At 39.2% G+C, this 19,281-nt stretch overlaps 1 protein-coding gene across 3 annotated transcripts in view; it reads left to right on the top strand.

Moving 5' to 3' along the window:
• The window catches only part of EGF (epidermal growth factor), a 59,002-nt gene that overhangs the window by 14,573 nt on the left and 25,148 nt on the right, over window positions 1-19,281 (top strand). For all 3 annotated transcript variants that reach the window (XM_032109751.1, XM_032109752.1, XM_032109750.1), the window contains exons 5-13: window positions 2,713-2,943; window positions 4,474-4,676; window positions 8,902-9,027; window positions 10,044-10,166; window positions 12,378-12,500; window positions 13,659-13,784; window positions 14,750-14,886; window positions 16,779-16,927; window positions 18,482-18,586. In XM_032109751.1, the coding sequence (XP_031965642.1) occupies window positions 2,713-2,943; window positions 4,474-4,676; window positions 8,902-9,027; window positions 10,044-10,166; window positions 12,378-12,500; window positions 13,659-13,784; window positions 14,750-14,886; window positions 16,779-16,927; window positions 18,482-18,586 (1,323 nt within the window). The remainder of the gene's footprint in view (window positions 1-2,712; window positions 2,944-4,473; window positions 4,677-8,901; window positions 9,028-10,043; window positions 10,167-12,377; window positions 12,501-13,658; window positions 13,785-14,749; window positions 14,887-16,778; window positions 16,928-18,481; window positions 18,587-19,281) is intronic.

Consider the following 19,281-nt stretch of genomic DNA (forward strand, 5'->3'; position numbering starts at 1 on the left):
TTCCACTTGATCAGGTTGCACAAAGCCCCATCTGACCTTTCTTGAACAATTCCAGAGCTGGGGCATCTACAACTTCTCTGGGCGACCTATTCCAGTGCCTCACCATCCTCACAGTAAAGAATTTATTTCTCACATCCTTTCTAAAACAAACTTTGCTCTTTCAGCAAAGTTTCTGGGTAGGAAAACAGTATTGGAGAGGCAAAGGGAATGATGCTTGCAAATGCTGGGAGCCCCTTGTGCTCCAAACCCAGCCACACTTAGAATATAAATTGGTATGTTTTAGAAAAAAAAAAGGCTGAAGTGACAGTTTGCTGCTGTTTCCCTTGTTTCTTTACCCGTGTCTCTGAATATTGGTTGTGAATCTACTGCTGCTGCTTAGCATCACTGGTAGTTTGGCCTTCATAGAAATGCTCCTTTCAGCTTCAAGTCATTTACATTGAGAACCATGCTCGCATGAGAGGCCTGGCTCCTCAAGGGTTACCTCTATGAATTACCACCACCGTGGTCTGCTAACTTCTCTTTACACAAAAAACTCTTGCATTAAAGTCACGAAAAAAGAAGCTTGAGCAGACTTTGAAATGCTCCTGTTTTGCTTAGCAAGAGCATGTCCTTGCCTCCAGTTTTGATTTGCATTAAAGTTGCTCAGCAGTGTGTGAAACTACTTTAATATTAAGGCTCATGTGTCCTTTCCTAGTAAATTTGTACATAAACCAATCTTATGGTGACAGCAGCATTGCTAATATTCTCTGGAGTTTTGCCATCTCAGTGGGGTTCATGGCCTGGACACCAGCCTGTGCATTTTTTTCCCTGATTTCCTTTTCAATGTAGCTTTTATCAGTCTTGGAGATATTCACAATTCCTCAGACCCAATCTCAAATGCCATTGAAACACATCTTACAAATGGCAATGTAGGGATGTGTTTGCTGAATGTATGGGAAAGTTTGGGGAGACTCAAGTGTGGATATTCACCTAGGTGTGCTTCACTGTGCCTAAAAGCTGTACTCATGTGCTTAGAGCAAGGCCATTAAGCCACTAAAAAAGTGTAAAGAAACTAGACTCCAAGAAGTCTAACATAATTTTTATGTCCTAACTTTTATGGCAATTTGCTTGTATGAAAACTCTTGAGGGCTCTATTTTTAATGTGAAGTGAATCAAAACCCCCAGTATGTTTACATGCACAGGCATAAATACATGCACATGGACTAAATCTGACATTAACAATGTCTTTCTCTGAACAAGTGCAACTCTTAAGTAATGAAGGTTGATGTGATACCCTAATAACAGAGTTTTTCCCATAGTATGTGCCTGGATATTAGCAGTGATAGGATTTTTTTAGAAGCAGTAATATAACTATTGCAATAGATTACCTTGAATTTTTAATGGTGTTTAGAAATGCCAAAAAATTAGGTTTTAGTGTGAAGAAAAATAGAAGGAAAATACAGTAAAGGCTGGCAATTACTCAGGGTGGTATCTAATCATAGTTTTTCTTCTGTCTTTCTGTTCATATCATATTCTATCCCTACAATGATTTGCAAAGCCTGGGCATAGACTATAACTTCCTTTGTTTCTTAGTTTCCTTGTGTGTAAAAAGCGAATCCTCACATTTGTCTGAAGTTTGAGAGTAGTGACATTTCTTGAATAACAGGTATACTAGAGAAAGGCAAGTAAATATTAATAACTTTTTAAAAATGAAGAATAAAATTTGGCTGTCCTTCTGGAAACGTGTTTTTGCCTATACACCAACACTCATGATTACTGTAGACTGTGTAACAGTGAGGAAAAGCTGTGAGGCAGAGGCTGAGTCTTTCTACTGGTTTAGTACAGTCCCTTGCCAGTGATATCTAAGACATTTGGGGCCTTTAACAAATTATTAACATAATCCCGAAAAGGTGACTTTATGCTACATGATCTTGTGCATATAAACCCTGCACTTCTGTGATGACAGGTCAAAATAATGATTCTTCTTGGAATTTTTGTCCATAAGTGACCCAAGGAAAGAACTAAACCCAAACATTGACAAATAAAATATATGTAGATTAAGGATAACTTACTATTTTGGAAGAACTGCTCTTTCTCTTAATCACATCAGTAAATCTGGATTCTGATCCATGAATAACTTGGCATGCAAGTAGTTCAGTGCATAACTGGTTTGAATATTGGAGCTGTGTTTTGACTGTCTTCATTTAATAACAGCATAGTCTGGCTGCCATTACCAGCAGGAAGATATTAATGAGAACTATAGCAGAAATGGCGTTTCTAAGTTCATCACTTAAGTGGCGTGTTCAACTAGAAATTCTGGAGATAAATTCCTTCCCAAAGGCAGAGGGCAATGCAGATCTGCCTCAAAGACCTGCCTTTCCTCAAGTTTGCAGAAGCTCCCCGTAGATCTGAGAAATTATTCCAGTTTCCTTGTCTGACTGCACGGCTGAACAGAGCAGAGAGACAGACAATAGTGCTTTGTGGTTAAGCTGGGCTGATTCCTGCTTGACCTACTTGAGGGAAATTGCTAGTACCTCCAGTAATACTGGTTTCTGGGATCCCCAGCAGTACCAGTAGTTCTAGAGCCATACTGAGAAATGTTGTATACAGGAGCAACTAAATAACTAAATAAAGCATGTGTAGCTGTGATGTGATTTTGCAAACGTGGGGTTTGTTTGTTGTGGGGTTTTTTTGTTTTGTTTTGTTCTTTAAACACGCCTCTCTTGCCTGCAGGCTGTTATTTGTATCTTCAGATGGTACAGTTTCCAGCATACACCGAGTGTCCCTCAGTGGAAGTGATATGATAAATATTTTAAAAACCACAGAGAAAATAAAGGCCATCTCACTAGATTTTGTTGACACAAGGCTCTACTGGATCCAACATGACCACGGAAAAGAGATTTCCCATATTGGATCATGTGACTATGATGGTGGGGCTGTTCGTTTCCTCAGGAGTTCTGTCCGGTGAGTTTTCCTCAGCTTGTCAGAAACAAAACACTCATTTCAGGGATGCAGTTAAGCTCTCTTCCTCATTCTCCCTTTTATTGGGTCAGTTGACAACATGAAGAGTATAAAATGTAGTGCAAATGGCCTGTGACTGTAAATAGAACATTAAAGATAGGAAAATGGAAAAGTATCACTGTTGTAAGGATAATACTGCCACTCAGTACTCTCCATCTCCCAAACTTTTAGCAAATGATAACTAATTAATCCTTAGAATTCCTCCCTAAGTGTTTATTAGTGACCTTTTTCTACAGATAGGGGAGCCAAAAGGAGAGATTAAATGATTTACCCAAGGTCACAGTGGGTGAGCTCAGGTGTCTGAGCTGTGCTCAAGAGACTGAACTCCATCCTCATCTAAGCCTGTTGTCCTCCTTAGCTGCTGGGTGGGGAGGCTTGGCCCTGTGCTCAGGCTCTCCAAGAAGCATCAGCAGATGTGGTGAAAACTGTACTGTGCAAGAGAATTGTTCCCCAGTGCCAGGGCTAAGCATGGCTGGGGGGGCTCTTAGACCACTGAGCTTTTGGCCTTCATGACGTGCAGGGGTACAGGAACCCGGTGGTGGTCATGGGGCCAGTGAGGGGATCAGGAAAAGGTTGTCACTGAAGTGTCTTTCAGTATGATTGGGTCACCATGTGTGGAAAAGGGATTTCCAACACAAAACTGAGAAAAATACACAGTTTTTCTGGCCTGCTGATTTAAATATGTGGCACATCATTTGCATATGATGAACACAAAGGGGGCTTCTCCCTACACTGCCAGTAGTAACACTGGATTTTTCCTTACTTTTTTTCCATTTCTCCCTTGAGCTGGTTGTTGTTCACTGGGGCATTAATCCTTTGGACTGGATGATCTGGATTCTTAGTTTTCCACCTGGATTATGTGCTGGAAAGTGGAAGACAAAAATACCTCTTTCAGTATTTTTTCTGCTCTCTCTCTTATTTAAAACTTGGTCCTTTTGTGATTTCTGCTAGCTGCTATAACTGACCAGTGAATGAAAACTACGTTCCTGAGATAGGAGAAGCAACAGAAAATGGATTTTAGGAATTCCCTACTCCTACCACTTCATCTCCACCCTGATTTCCTCAGACAGTCTGAATTGTCAGAGGAGGCACTGGATATTGGGAAATGGTGGAGCTTGTCTGACCTACATCCTTCAATAAACCAAATTTCCATTTTGGTTGCTGGGTTCACCAGAAGCAGGGTGATGCCTTCCAGTGAAGTCAGTCCTGAACAGTAGATCATTAACCCTGTGAGAAATGCAGTTTATCCATTTTGTGTCTATTTCTTCCAAATTTGCAGGATTATGATTGCTGAATTATTTTGGGAATGTCTCTGCACCTCTTCTGATTCTCATATATAGAAGATAATATAGTGTGTGTATACATACATACATACATATATATATATATATATATATATATACCAATATGTTTGAGTGAGTAAATATATAGGGATCAGGTAACGTGCCACTTCATTATCTTCTCTTGTTGTAGACATCAATTGCTTGGTATGTCTCTTTTTGCTGAGCACCTGTACTACTCAGACTTGAAGTCCGGCATGATATGGAGAGCCAACAAATATACTGGAAAAGTTGTAGTCACAATTAGCCTGAAGCCATCATTTTTCCCACCAGTGGAGATAAAAATAGTACATCCATTTAAACAGCCAGGTGCAAGGATTGATTCTCAGGATTTGGGTAAGTAAATGTAATGCTGCGGTTTTATGTGTGAGAATGATAATGTCATACACCCTGATTCTCTGCAGTAAGAATTTTCTTTGGCAAAATTCCAGGCCTCAGTGAAATAAAGGAAAAAGTTTTTTTTACTTCAGTGGTCTACAGTTCCTCTTGGTGTGTGTAGCTCCAGCTGAGTATCAGGCTAGAAGCATGCTGAGCATGAGCTGCTTATTTCATTAATCTGAATACACATGCAGATAAATGTGACTTTCTCCTTCTCTTGCCTTTCTTTACACAAGGATATTTTTATGCATTCCTGAGAAATGCACAAAGCATACAGCTTTCTAATCCTCTGCCTACATTATCTTCATCAAATGTGTGCTTCATTCTGGAAGTTTTACTCTAGGGTGCATCTAAACACCTCTGATTATTATGGCACCAAAGGATTTTTAGCACACACTATGTTCTACAAATGGATGTCTCAGCTTTGCTGGGAAATGATTCAATTAAAAGTCAGCAGGTCTTAGGCAATCTTGAAGCTGCCATGATAAGTATAGAATAAGAGTCTCCTGTGTCTTTAATTGATACTAGTTGCAGCCCACAGTGTGAGCTGGTCATCTTGCTGCCTTTCACAGTGGATCCAAAAATGAAGGTAATTGGCTATCAATAGTTCACCTTCCTTGAGGATTCCTGCTGAGGAAGTAGGAAGTGGGGGATATCCAGGGAAATAATATCTTGTCCTCTAGTCTCTGGGGAGCAGAGCATTCTTGCTTTAATGGAATAGCTTCTGTCACCAGTTTTGCTTGGATAAGAGCAACAGAGCAAACAGCGTGGAGGCATTTGTGTGTCAAGCAAAGGTTGCACAACCCCCAAGGGAAGATGGCCATGGATTCCCAGAGGTATAGACAGTATAAAGACATGGGGAGAATATAGTGTTTGTTCTAGTTTGTATGAGCAAAAATGAAACTGTAAATACCTCTGAACTATTCCTAAATAGTTACTATAAAATAGGCTTTGTCTTTCTTCATGCCATCCAACCGCTCTATGCAGTACCATGCAGTATCTGCTCTCTGAAGACTGGTCTGAGTGGGAAAACCAAAACCTTCAAAGGATCTTTCCCCTTCAAATGCTTTGTTTGCAGTGCCAAGATGTGTTGAGATGCAGAAGATAAAGTGTTCCTGGAAATCCAGCTTACACTTGTAAGCACAGGGAGTCTCTATTCAGAGACAATACTTGATCTGTCCTTACTTTGGGGAAAATGGGTGTCCTGGAAAATGGAAGCACTTTTTTCTACTGGCACATTTGGTGCCCTCACACAGAGGAACTAAGCCAAGGGCGTGCAGCTTGATTTCAGTGGCTGTGGGCACTTAGATTTTATTCTTCTCTCAGAAGACTAACTCCACTTCTTCCGCCAGAGCATTCTGCTTTCTGACATTTCTCTTTCCATGGAAAAAAGGCTTTCCCTGCTTTTATTAATATATAAACTACAAATGTTTTCAAATGTATGTATATTTCCAACATGTTTAGTAAATTTTTATGTGATAGTAAATGTTGTCAAGAGTAGCCTTTTTTTTTTTAAATTCAAAATAACTTCTTGTAAAAATGTCTGGGAAGTGATGGAGTAGAAAGAAGCTTAACAGGCTGAATCCAGATGAATCTTTTGGACTTTGTATGTACATTACTTGGCTTATCCAATGCAAGAACAGGGATGAAAGGAGGACTAATGAGCCTGGAGTTCAAATGAGATTTATAGCTGATTTTACAAGGGAGAAACCTGGAGATAAAAGCATACCTAGACTAATTGGATGCTCTGTACAGGCTAAGAAAATGTACATTGCAACGTCATGTCAGCTGTGAATTATCAAGGTTTCTTTAAAGCAGATAACTGGCAAGTTCCTTCAGATGGAAAGGGAACTTAGGATAAGTGTGCAACTGATATGATCTGATTTTTTTTTACTGGAATTTGAATTATTTACTTTGCTACTTAAATTCCTCATGTCCTCTTCCCTTTCTCTTTCAAATGGCTTGATCAGGGCCAATAAGTAAAGGGAAGAGCATTAATTCATCTATGGATCTGTCATAACCCCACAGAATGACTTTGGTATGGCACTTCCAACAATGGCTCATAAAATATGTGAATTACTTTAACACTGCCTCTGACATTTTTAAAGAATCTTTCCTAACAGATTAATGATATTCAGTACACTTGGTTTGGGATTTTTTTTTGAGGAATTATGTTTTGTTTCTTTCCAGTGTAAGATACTAACATCAGTCTAATATCTGAGTACACATATTTCCATATAAGACAGGTGATGGGAGGGAAAAAATCCCACAGAACACAAGAAAGTTATAAAATATGGTTTGTAATGGTGTTCTTCCAGAAAATACTGCGTTATAAACTTCTTGATTCCTAATTTAATCACCATTCTCTTCAAGCTTTGAAATGTGATTGGTTTTTTAAGTATTGATATGGCTACATAGACTTCTAATACTTACTCAGGTAAAAATTATTATCTTCTTGAGATTGTCCAGATGGCAAAACTATTGGTTCTGTTACTTATTCCATAACTCCCAGGTGTCTTAGGTCTTTTTAGACTACTTAGATCAATAATGGTACAAACATGGGGAGGAAAACAGAAACAGTGATAAACATATGATGCAGTCTTGAATGCAGTCTTGTTTCTGGCTTCTACTGTTTTGTGGCTGCACGGACTTGCACTTTTGTCATTCTAATGGGTTCTTTATTTGAAGATTAGACTCTCTACTACTGTATGTTCCCTATTCAGTTGCAGTAGAAAAAGATTGTGTCCAATTCAAAATTAATTATACAAAACGAGAGGCTTAGCTAAAACCACACAAAATTCAAGTCTTTTAAAGGATAACATGCTAAATAGCATAGATAATATCCATCAAGTCATCCATTCATCATTTTTCGTTTACTGATACAACATTTGTTAGAGAAGAATTAACCAGTTTGATGCAAAGATGTGCAAGGTATCTGTGTCTGCAGCCAGGCTGCAGTGTCTGTCTGGGAAATCATATATTATTACTTTTATGGATGTGATCTGTCATTCCACCAAGGGGCCAACATTTTCTCTGTTGTGGCTAGCAGAAGAATAAACTTGGAGCTTAAATATTATGCAGTTTTCCATCTCTTGGAATTTATATTTTGAATTGGCAACAGCACAAGAACATTGGTTACATATGCATTTCTTTGCCTGTATGAACTAGTGATTTCTCATACGTTACACACACAGCCAAGGCAAAGACAGAGTTTTGTGTGGCTGCATACCCATATTCAGTAGCATCAGTTCAGCTATTGTTGGCTTGGGAAAGGGGCAAGAAACTCCACAGGAAGATTATGAAGATTAAAACACAAATAATAATTTTGGAGACAAAATCATGAGTGCCGCATATCTGTAAAAGCACCAGTCCTGAAAGACAGCTGAGCCCAGACATGAGGCTCTGCAAATCCTTCCCATGAAAAAGCATACTGGAGTAGCTTTTTCCATGAAGCAGGAGAAGTAGGAAGGCTCCTGGGGACCTGTTTGGCACTTTTTGCTTCTTCCTTTGAAGAATGGTTCAACATTTATAATGCTTGTATTTCTCATAGATCCATTCCAATGCAGTTCTCTAGGATGTGCTAATACTCTTCAAATGAAATGAAGTGTACAAATGAAGCATATGGTCATTATGACCTGCCCAGCTTTTTTGTTAAATAATATAAGTAATTATGAGGTAATAATACTCCAATATAATCTTCAGTAATAATAATAGCAGTCTTAGCACGTTGTGTTTTAAAAATCTCTCTTCTCTCTCTTTTCTGCATGTGTACTTCCTCTCTGTTATTCTTATTTCAGAGTGTTTTACAGAGTAATATATAATACTGTGCAGGACGTGGGGGCATGTGAAACCTGAATTTTCCGTTTCATAGTTGCTATAGGAATGGACCCAAATCAAACCATCCCCTAGTTCAGGCTCTCTCTAAATCTGCTTGTGCTGACACAGAGCTCGAAATGATTGTTTGCACACACCTACTCCTAGTATTCCAAGTACTTTGATTTTTACAGTGATTGGTTTTTTGCCTGATTTTACAAATGGAAAAAAATAGAAGTTATTTTGTACTAATAAGAAGTTCCTCAGGGTGAGCAAGCAGATGTTGAGGAGAAAATACACCTCTTATCATCTTTCTCCTGGAAGGTTAATATGGTACTTCGCCCCACTTACACTGTAATCGTTCTTCCAGAAAAAGGAATCTGTGATTTGAACAGAGAGAAGTGCAGAAGAAGAATCTGCAGGCCAGACTCAAGGACTCATCGGTGTAAATGTTCTAGTGGCTTTATTTTAAGTCGAAATAAACAGTTTTGTGAAGGTAATGCACTAATTTCTCATAAGCTTTATTCCTTACATGAAAAAATGCTTCTGTTCTTTTATTTATTATCTTGAGTATGAAAAATCATTATGAAGTTCTAAAAATTTCACTGTGCCATTTTGGTTTTGTGTCCTTCCAAGTTCTGAAGTAGTTTAAAAAGAGACCTATGAAAGCGTCACAGGTGCTATTCTTGTGAGAAACTTTGGTCTTAGTCTGAGCAGGTAAAGGAGCTTCAGATAAGTCGAAATGTTTACGTGTGCTAGTTTAATTTTTAAATAAAAATGAAACCAGAGGTATCACCAAAGGTGAAACATTGAATAACCCAGCAACAAGATGTCTGTCTTAAGTATCCCTTTCAAAAAAGACAGAAATTCTTAACATTCTTCTAAATGTTTTTATCTGGATTGTTTTATTTAAAAACTAATTTTACTATTATTAATAGATAACATGATGCTTTTTAATGCATCTTTTTCACAACATGACCAGATTTTGTAAGACATAATGGCATCAGAATTCCTAGCTTACAGGATTTACAAACCTGCCTGAGCACCAGTGTTCCAGTTCTCAGGAAATTCACCAGGTTTGATTTCTGAATTTTGACTTCTAATGCACTTGTGTTTTGAGGCTTTTACTTAAGTCATGTTGAAGCGAAATTTTTAAAAAGAATTTTTGTTTGAAGAAGGTGTCTAGTGTGAACTTTTTGGATGTGCACAGGATTTAAATGGCACTGGAATCTGTATGGAAAGGCATATTTTTGAAAGTCCTCTAGGTACCTATGCTGGACACATGCAGCCTGAGAATGTTTTGCTAGAAGGTTTTGCTAGAAGGTTTTTAACACTGATTTATATGAGGTCTGAAAACCTTTTTTCTTATAATTCATTAGGAAAAACATTTTTTTGAAAAATGAATGCAAAAAAAGGGAGACACTTTTTCAGACTGTTACTTTGTTTCATTAATCGATTCCCCAGCATTGGCTGATGATGTTATTCTGACTCAACAAGCCCTTCTTTTTGCAGACATTAACGAATGTGGCTTCTGGAATCACGGCTGCACTTTAGGCTGTGTGAACATCCCTGGTTCCTATTACTGCACCTGCCCAAGAGGCTTTGTTCTGCTGCCTGATAGGAAAACATGTCATGGTAAGGAGCTGTAATAGATAAACCCTTGGAGTATCGTGTTGGAGAGTCCTCATTTAACACTGGAACTGCTGAAAGTTCTGTGTGTTGAGTTGCTTGCTTCCAATCCCTTATTAAGTAAGCAGGATCAGCTTAAACTGAGTGAACTGATTTCTGGTGTCGTGTTTGAGGAAGCGTATGTTACACGTGAGAAATTGTATCCGCTTCTTCAGAGGAGGAAGAAAAAAACCCATGTCTCCAGAGAGACCTCTTCTCAGACGAGGCCCGGTGACACATTCCAGGTGGATAAGCAGTTCTGTATTTTTAAATGTGGTGTCTGAATTTGGCTCACTCTGCCAGAATTTGCCTGGTCTCTGAATGAGCAGCTCAAAGCATCATGTACTTTCTTTTCAGATCAGGTCTGATAGCATTGTTAATATGTATGACATTAGTGGAATTAAATGTGTATGTTCAGTCTAGAAATGAATGAAGCCTTTCTAAAGTAAGTCTAGAACATAAAATGTGAAAAGATTCCAGGTTTTGAGGTCTTGGGATATTGCCAGTCGCTTTTGAAGTGAAACTTATGCATAGACAAAGGTCATTCTACTTTGCTTCTACGGAAATAAAACATTGGGGTAAGCCCCAGGCAGGAGTGCCCATGCACGCCAATGAGTTCAGTGCGGATCATGGCAGGATCAGGATCTAGGGTATATTAAATATCACTATTGGAGAGTAAATATAGCCATAGAATCTATCAGACTCTAGCAGTCAGTCTATTTTAGACTCCAAGAGTCCTGGGCAGGGCTGGATGACCTCTGTGGGTCCCTTACAACTGAGGATATTCTATGGTTCTGTAAGAGCCACTTCTTCCTCTTTATTAAGAGGGAGCCAGGAGCAGGATTCAGTGACCCAAATGTGGGTATTCAGGGTGTGTGTGACAGCTGCAGAAGGTAGCTAGCTGTGGCAGAAGACCTATGGGAGTGCTGCAGCCAGAGGTTGTTGGGAGGTGGGATATAATTTTGCCTTCAAAACAACACTTAGGCACTCTACAACTCAGTCCTACTTTGGATGACCAGCTTGAACTGTATGCCTGCATTTTGAGTGGCTCAAATTAGATAGAAAATAATGTTTTTCTAGCACAGGCTAGGGGATGCAGCATGGACTGTGTAACTCCTCAACTACCGCAGCACAAGGCAGATGTTCACTAACTATGCAGCTTGAGAGAGACACACACACGAGATGAGAAGTCCAAATGCTGGCCAGAGATCTTGATGCTCTGTCGTCCAAGTCCTTTATGAAGGTCTTCATCTAAAGCCACAAGTTCTGGTCAGAAAGAAACTTGAATTTTCTGGACCCTATTCTCTGTGCTTAAGTCATTAGCACAGTCCAGTCCAGAATGCAGTTGCCCTGGAAAAGTAATATTTGCAAGAATTATACACCCTTTAAGGCAGTGTGTGCGACTGATGCATAGAGGCAGCTGTGGGAATCTTGCATTAGTTCCAGTCTTCCAGCATGTGTTGCCATATGGCACTGGAACTGGGACTGCAATACAGAAGGTAGAAGGAGCCTATCTTGTGAAATTGCACTAAAGAAATACTCAAAAAAAGGAAAAATGCTGGCACTGCAATGTTTCCAACAGCAAGTAAAGGAAAGCCATTGCCAGGTCCTCATATGATTTTGCCCTTATAACTTGTAAAATTGACACTAAGGAACATAGTTTTGTTTCTGGAAGGTTCATCTGCTGTTTTCATTGATCCTTTCTACTTGGAGTAGTAGGAAAGTAGTTCTTCCTCATTCTCTTTGTCTTTCATACTTATTCTTTCAGCATAGAGTCCTTGTAGTTTTTAAAACCTGATCTGTTTTTGATGAAATGTAAGAAAGAAAGTTTTTAAAATGACTTATATATTGATAACATGTCTGCAGAGAATTTTGGAACATTTAAAGCTTATAAATATAATGGCTTCAGGACTTAGCAATTTTGGCTTTCTCCTGGGCTGTAATAAGGTGAAAGTGTGAAAAAAAGTTTTGAAAAACAGAAACAAAGCAAAACAAACCGCAGAAAGACTGCAGAAGTGTTGCAGTCTCAACACCACACTTTTATTTATTCATATATTTCATTTATCTTTTTTTCCCCCTTCTTTTGCTGTGTAAGAAGGTGTTAACATCTCTGTTGGGGGCTTAGTAAAAATTTTTATCATCATTTAGGATTTTTTTTTTCTCCTTAAATTACTGTAGAGCTAATTATGTGCACGAGTAATGACACTGAATGTAGCCATGGCTGCCTTCAAACATCTAAAGGCCCTGTTTGCTTTTGTCCGGAAGGATCTGTACTTAAAGTGGACGGCAAAACATGCACAGGTAAGTTCCATTTTTCTAGCTGAAGTGACTGCCAGGCTCTGTTTATTCTTGGCACCAAGAGCCAGAAGTGAATGAAGGCATTTTACACTCATTTTGAAGAGCTGTAAATGTTTGTACAAGATAAAAGGCAAGAGAATGTAAGGTGCTTTGAGTGCTGACACGAGCAGTACTCATCTTCATCTTTTAGTGGACTTTTAGTAGCAGCAACATCCAATATTTGCAGGCAAAATTCTTTTGTTGTCGGCACAGATCAAGGCATGTTACAGATTTTTGTTGTGGGAGACATGTAAAATTTATACTCAAGGGGAAATATATGTACAAAATTAAGGCTTGGGTGAAACCTGAAGATAGTTTTATTGACATCATGCAGCCCATGTTCAGAGTCACTCTAACTTACTCACAAATGGAATTTTTTGCAGTCAGAATTCTTGAAGCTGCTACACTCACTAATCTGCCATTCCCCATTTCAGCAATTTTTCAAATTCAGGGGACCGTAGCTTCTCAGCTGCATGTTTTCAGTCTGAGGGACCAAGAAAACTCCATTACTGACAGCCTTATGCTGTGAAAAAAATTCTCTTTCCCTTTTAATCCCTTTCATATTTTGGACTGTACTTTATGCATAGATTCAGTCATTATTTCTGTTTTGCTATCTCATGTTGCTATTTAGAATATAACAGAAAGAATAACAAAAGAATGGTTTCTTTTTACATGAAATCTTGGTTTGTTTTATTAGAAAGTATCAATTTGCCATCCCAGGCTAACTAATTTCTGGGGAGAGGATTGCATAAATATGCTGTTTCTTTGCATGGAGTGCGAAGTCTGATAAAATTTATTACTCTGTTGTAGATGGGATGAGATTTGTATGGGAGAAGAGTTCTCTGAAACATGTGGAAGACACTCTATGTATCCCACCCTCCTATCTCCCATCTTGTGTTGTAAATTTTCAGGAAAACTGAAACAAATTACTACTAACTTGTTTTCACTTCACTAGGCTTCTGCTTTCAGCAGGAAGCCTTTTGCTAAATCTAGCAGTCGCTGAGATGATTTGCACTGTAGAAATCCTGAGCAGAGTGAATCATTCTCTTATACCTCTGATTTTGTTGTATTTCATTTTTTTTTAGAACGGCACAGTAAAATTTTACAAATGCTCTGTTTAAGGTTGTACATCTCCAGATAATGGTGGCTGCAGTCAGATATGCTCTTCTTTAAGCCCATCCTCCTGGGAGTGTGCTTGTTTTCCTGGATATAAGCTTCAGCGAGACAGAAAGCACTGCACTGCTATAGGTCAGTGTCTTGGTATGCCTGCATATTTCTGCCAATAAAAGCAAAATCTTTATTGAGTCCTTTAAGGTGGATGACACAACTGGGATCCCTTTTTGCACTGATTTCAGGTTACTTTGTGAAACTTGGGAAGTATTAGTTGTTAGGAGAGAGAACCTATTTTGGGAATAAACCAGAACAAGCACCAATATATGGTTGAGTCTCCTTCACAGAAAGCTCAGTTTTTGATCCCTCTTCAACATTTCACTCTGGGCTCCCATACTGTGGAGGTCTGTCCTGCAGTATGCAGGCTTTTGTGCCTTCATATATATGTGGGCATAGTTTCTGCGCAGTGTTGCAGACCTGGGGCTGAGGTGTCTATGTTTGGAGAGCAGAGTAGGAAATAGTCTGTTGAAGGACTTTCCATACGGGGATATTTCTCCCCCAGTGGCCCCAGGAAGCTGAGGTGTTTGATGTGCATGTTTGGATTCCAGACCCTTCTGTTCCTTCTGAGAAAAGGGCAGACCCTGGTGATCCGCAAGGTATAAGCAGTTGCCAAAGAGAGAGGAGGAAAGAGAAGATTTTGATTTGTACCTGAAATAAGGGGAAAGCTATATTCTTTTTGGAGGACAGTATTTTTCTTGCTTTTACTACACAAGGCTTCTCCATAGCAAAACTCAAGTGAAAAGTCAAGTTCATGTGAAATGTAGAGAGATTATTGCCTTGAGACTAAGGCACTCAGTGTGAAATGCGGCAGGACTAGTGACTGCTTTTGTCAGAAATGTTGAGGCTGATGCTGTAAACTTGTATTCACATTTATCTTTAATTTCCTGAGGCAAGTGGAAGATAGGAAAATTGCCATAATATCTTTGTGTTCCTCATTTTATCTTTTCCTATTACTTATTTACAATGCTAGTTAGGTAATAATGCAAGTTAGAGATCACTTTGAACTTAGTGCAATAAACATACTGGCAAATTTTCATCAACAGGTCCTAAGCCATTTTTGTTATTTGCAAATGGCCAAGATATCCGTCAGATCAGTTTTGATGGGACAGATTATACAAGTTTACTTGACTGGCAGATGGGAGTAGTCTTAGCACTGGACTCTGACCCAGTGGAAAATAAGGTAAGGCATTGAAAATGAGAGAATTCAGGAGTGTTTCAAGGCCAAAAGGATTGAGCTTTCATGTGCCTTAACCTTTCCTCTCTCAGTGATCTGGATTACACGTTATGCTGCTTGTTGTTCTGTTGCCTGTCTAGGAGCACAACTGATACAGGCTGCCGAACAGTAGCTGAGGAGTTTCATTCTTCAATTACTTATTTTTTGTACATTGAAAATAATTCACAGAGAATTTGGATTTCTAAACTCACTTCAGGCATGATTTCAATTTCAAAGAATTTTTGTGTGGCTCCATTGAGTTTTCTCCATTAAGACTGCAGTACTTTCTGGAAATATATTGTGGGTTTTTTTCACTGTGTAGTGGTATGAGCAAAGGTATCTTTTCTTCTGTACAGCTAAATCTGTATAATCCCTACTAAATGTAGTAGTAACGGTAACAAGAATTATTTCCCATGTTCTTATATTATTGAGCAAAATTGCTGAAAGCTCACAGAGTTTATTGCTCTTCCAGAATGTCTTCCTCACGTTCGAGATAGTGCTGTTGGAAACAGGAGTCTTCTCTGTGTAAAGAGCTGTTTGTCTGTCTGGCCACATCCTGATGTCCTACTCCTTGTCTGCAGAGTTAGGAAGAATAGGAGTTCAGCTGTGCTTTGCTAAACCTTCTGTTGCAGATAGTTGTATTTTCCCATGGAGAGACTTATTTACACTGTAGAAGTGTTGCAAAGGAATCCTGGATGGTACAGTGAAAGCTGATGAGGAGCTCGGTTAAATTGTTGGAAGCATCTCAAGGCCCAGATGGACACAGCCAAACAAATGTGAATGTTACCAGATCTGCATTTACAGGAGGAGCACTTCAGGCGCTTCTGGAACATTGCCACCTGCTCCTGAAATAGGGCCCTGCTGGAGAGGTAGCAGTTGTCCTGGGCTGTGCCAAGTGTAGATGAGCTGTGCCAGGGACTCTGGTGTGCTCTTGGGATCCCCTCCTGTTGTGTTAGGGTGGGCAGTACATAGGTGAGGGGACATGCAGGGGCCATCCAGGCTGTGGGAGTCCGGTCTTGTCAGCACGGAGCTGAGTGGCAAGGCAGCACCCATTTGTGTTCCCAGGATATTGAATTAGCTGGTCTAAGCTAGAGGCTCCCTCCTGTTTTGTTTGACCTCATGGTTAGCATCAAAGCAAGTTATTTGTTTTGCTGTTACCATTTCCAGAGAAAGCCTCAGCATTGCTTTTCACGTGGGTCTGCCATACAGTGTTTGGCTCCCTCTGGTACTGAATACAAGACAAAATTTACACGTCCTTGGAAAATGCAAACCTACTTTCCCTACCAGCAAAGAACTTTTCTTTTGACCCCAAACTAAAAAACCTCTCCTAGAAATGTTAGATCGTTACAGAATAGACACCCAGTAAAAATTAAGATAGCTGCAAGATGAAGGAGGGGAAAAAATAGAAGCAAATTTTTTTACTCCTTTTCCCCTTCCCAGCTCCTTGATATGCATAGAGCTCTACTCTCTTCTCCATGCTTCTCTGTTTTCAACATAAGCAGCCAGTGAAATGACAAGGTCCTTCTTTTTGCCTTCTCCAACTTTTGCTTCCTCAGCTGTGCTTCATGTGAAGTAGCTGCTGGCTGAAACAAAACCACAGGATATGTAGAGGGCTGTATATAGGGCAACCAGGATTTACAGCTAAGCACAAGCTGCCTGTAGAAGTCATCCTGGTTGAAGGATAAGTGCTTTTTTACTTGATCAGGGATCACGGGTTACCTGTGCAGCCTTTTGTGAATAAGCGGTTTAGGGAATTTCCAAGACGAAAAAGGTATTTTAGAAATGGAGATACTAGACAGGGGGGGAGAGTAGAAAGTGAGATGGGAACTAATGACACCTCATCTGTTATTTATTTACAGATTTACTTTGCCCATACCGCCTTGAAATGGATAGAACGAGCTAATCTGGATGGTTCAGATCGTGAAAAGGTTATTCATGAAGCTATAGATACACCCGAAGGCCTTGCTGTGGACTGGATTAACCGTAAATTGTATTGGACAGACAGAGGGTACATGCTCCACAGTGCATTTATGTTGAAGCATGCCATAAAATATTTGGAATAAATGACTGCTGATACAGAAATAGCTGAGATATCACTCTAATTCGGGAGTGCTTCACATTCTGACTGGGTAGTTGTAGTCTCAAGTATATACAGTAGGAAGGATCTTTAAAACTAAAATGCTGGAAGTTCACTTTCAGCCTGCTATTGTATTTTTATCTTTGTCTTTCCAGAAAGCAAGGGTTTGGACTCAGTTGCAAGGAATCTAAAGCATGCACTGCATATATACAAACACGTATGTGCACATGCGGGTGTGAATATATTTGCTTACACTCTTCTTTATATACATACACTGCATGTGTGTGTGTATAGGTATATCTTTATATATTCATATAAAAAAGAATATTACTGTACTGAGCACGTCTTGGACAGAAATCAGTGTTGTTGGCAGCTAGAACCATGCTATTGGGGAGCCTTTTTTTATTATCTCTGATAAAAGAGGAATGACCACTGCCAGACAATATGACCACCTTTCAGCTGATACCTAACCTTATGTGCAGAGGGAAACAAAACTGACCTTTGATGAAAAGGCAGTGTCAGATCACAACAAGTAATGAAGACTCCTTGGAGAGTGGTCATGAGCTTTCAGTATGATCCATAATTCATTAGTCAATAAAAAATAATTTCAACCTCCTTCTCCATTTTAAACATTCTGCTAGTCTACTTCCTTGCTTCGAGGTACAATCTTGTCACATGACTGTGCTGCTGTAGAAATATGCCCACGTTTCTTGTGAAATGGGAGATTATGGTGCTTCTCTCCATAGGACAAGAGTTCAGGGAGAATGTGAGAATTTGAACCTGCGACTTCCTTCTCACCCACTGCATTTACCTGCTTGTATTTCACATTTCCAGGAATATATTTCTCCTTCCATCTCTGTGGAGCCTTTCTTTGAAGGTTCAAAGAGGCATGGAAGGCTGTAGGCTTGCTTGCAGGTAGATGCTGGTATTTCTTTGGCAAGGTGAATATTGCAGCAATAAAATCAGTTTTCGGGAAAAAAGGTGAATTGGAAGATTGCCAGTGTATGAGCAATCTTAAGACTCTTAGCCTCATTCTTTCCTGCAAAATAGATGTAATATGTAAAATGACCAGTGATTTCTGGATGAAAAATGCTATGTAAATGTACTAATTTAAAAAAATTCTTTATACATTTGGTAATGGTATTCAGTTAGGAGCTGGTTTTCCTCCTGACTCCCTTCAAAGCTAGCATTTCTCTATTAGTAATCATACTTGCAATTCATTATTCGCCCAAAGAAGGAGAACTTCATGTCTTCTGCAGAGCAGCAGGTATTTTATCATCGTGCCCTGGACCAGATAATGAAGCTGTAACATGAATTACTTGTTGATAAAACAACTAGACATCCCACATCAGGAGGATTACTTCCTGTCGCTGGGAAATTATTTATTACAACTAAACTAAAGCAATGCAAAATCTTAGTACATTCAGCCCAAGAAGATAATTAAAAAAGATAGCAGGGAGGGCCTAACAGTGCTCTGTGTTGCAGGAAGGTGTGCATTGAAAGGAGCAATCTGAATGGAATGCAAAGAAAAATGATCATCTGTGAGGATCTCTCCCAGCCCCGAGGGATTGCCATTCACCCATTTGCTAAGTAAGGAGTGATAAACACAGTAAATCATGCAATACTTGTGGAGGATTTTTTAAAATGAGCATGCAAGCCTTGCCCTTTTTGGCAGTCAAAACGTGCATTAGTCTTGTGCTGGGTTGGTCATTGCCTTGCAGAGTTGTGTGAACTGTAATGTTTTATTGCAGGGTTTCTGTCATGAGTTGGGACATGTTCATTTCTCATATAGATTTTAGAAGAAAGTAATAGAAGCATTAATGATACTGTATGCAGTTTAAGCTAAAGAAAAGCATGAGCAACTGAGGTCACTGACAGCTGTATGTACCACACTAGAAACTTTGATAGTTCCATATCTATTAGTGTGAAGAAAGTAATCACTTTTAACCAGTAGTGCTTACAAAACAGCCATTTTTTGGTTCACGTTTCAGTTTCAGAGGAAACTAAACCTAATTTACTGTTCTGGAGATTTCTTGTTTAAAATGCACCTTATATCTTCTTAATTAGTGTTGAAATGATCACAGGAGTTTTAGCCATTCAAATTCCTGATGAAATTCTGGCTATTTCAATCAATGGCAAAGTCCCATGGATTTCAGTCAATATGCTTGTAGTAGGAGCATTTTAAATCTGGTCTTTCAAATTTTGTTTTGATGCTCATATCCTGCTGTAACTAAGTACCGATTAATCAAATAAAGAAGCAGGGTTGGGAGGATGTTTTTTTAGCT

This window comes from Corvus moneduloides, chromosome 5 (genome assembly GCF_009650955.1).
Source record: "Corvus moneduloides isolate bCorMon1 chromosome 5, bCorMon1.pri, whole genome shotgun sequence".
NCBI lineage: Eukaryota > Metazoa > Chordata > Aves > Passeriformes > Corvidae > Corvus > Corvus moneduloides.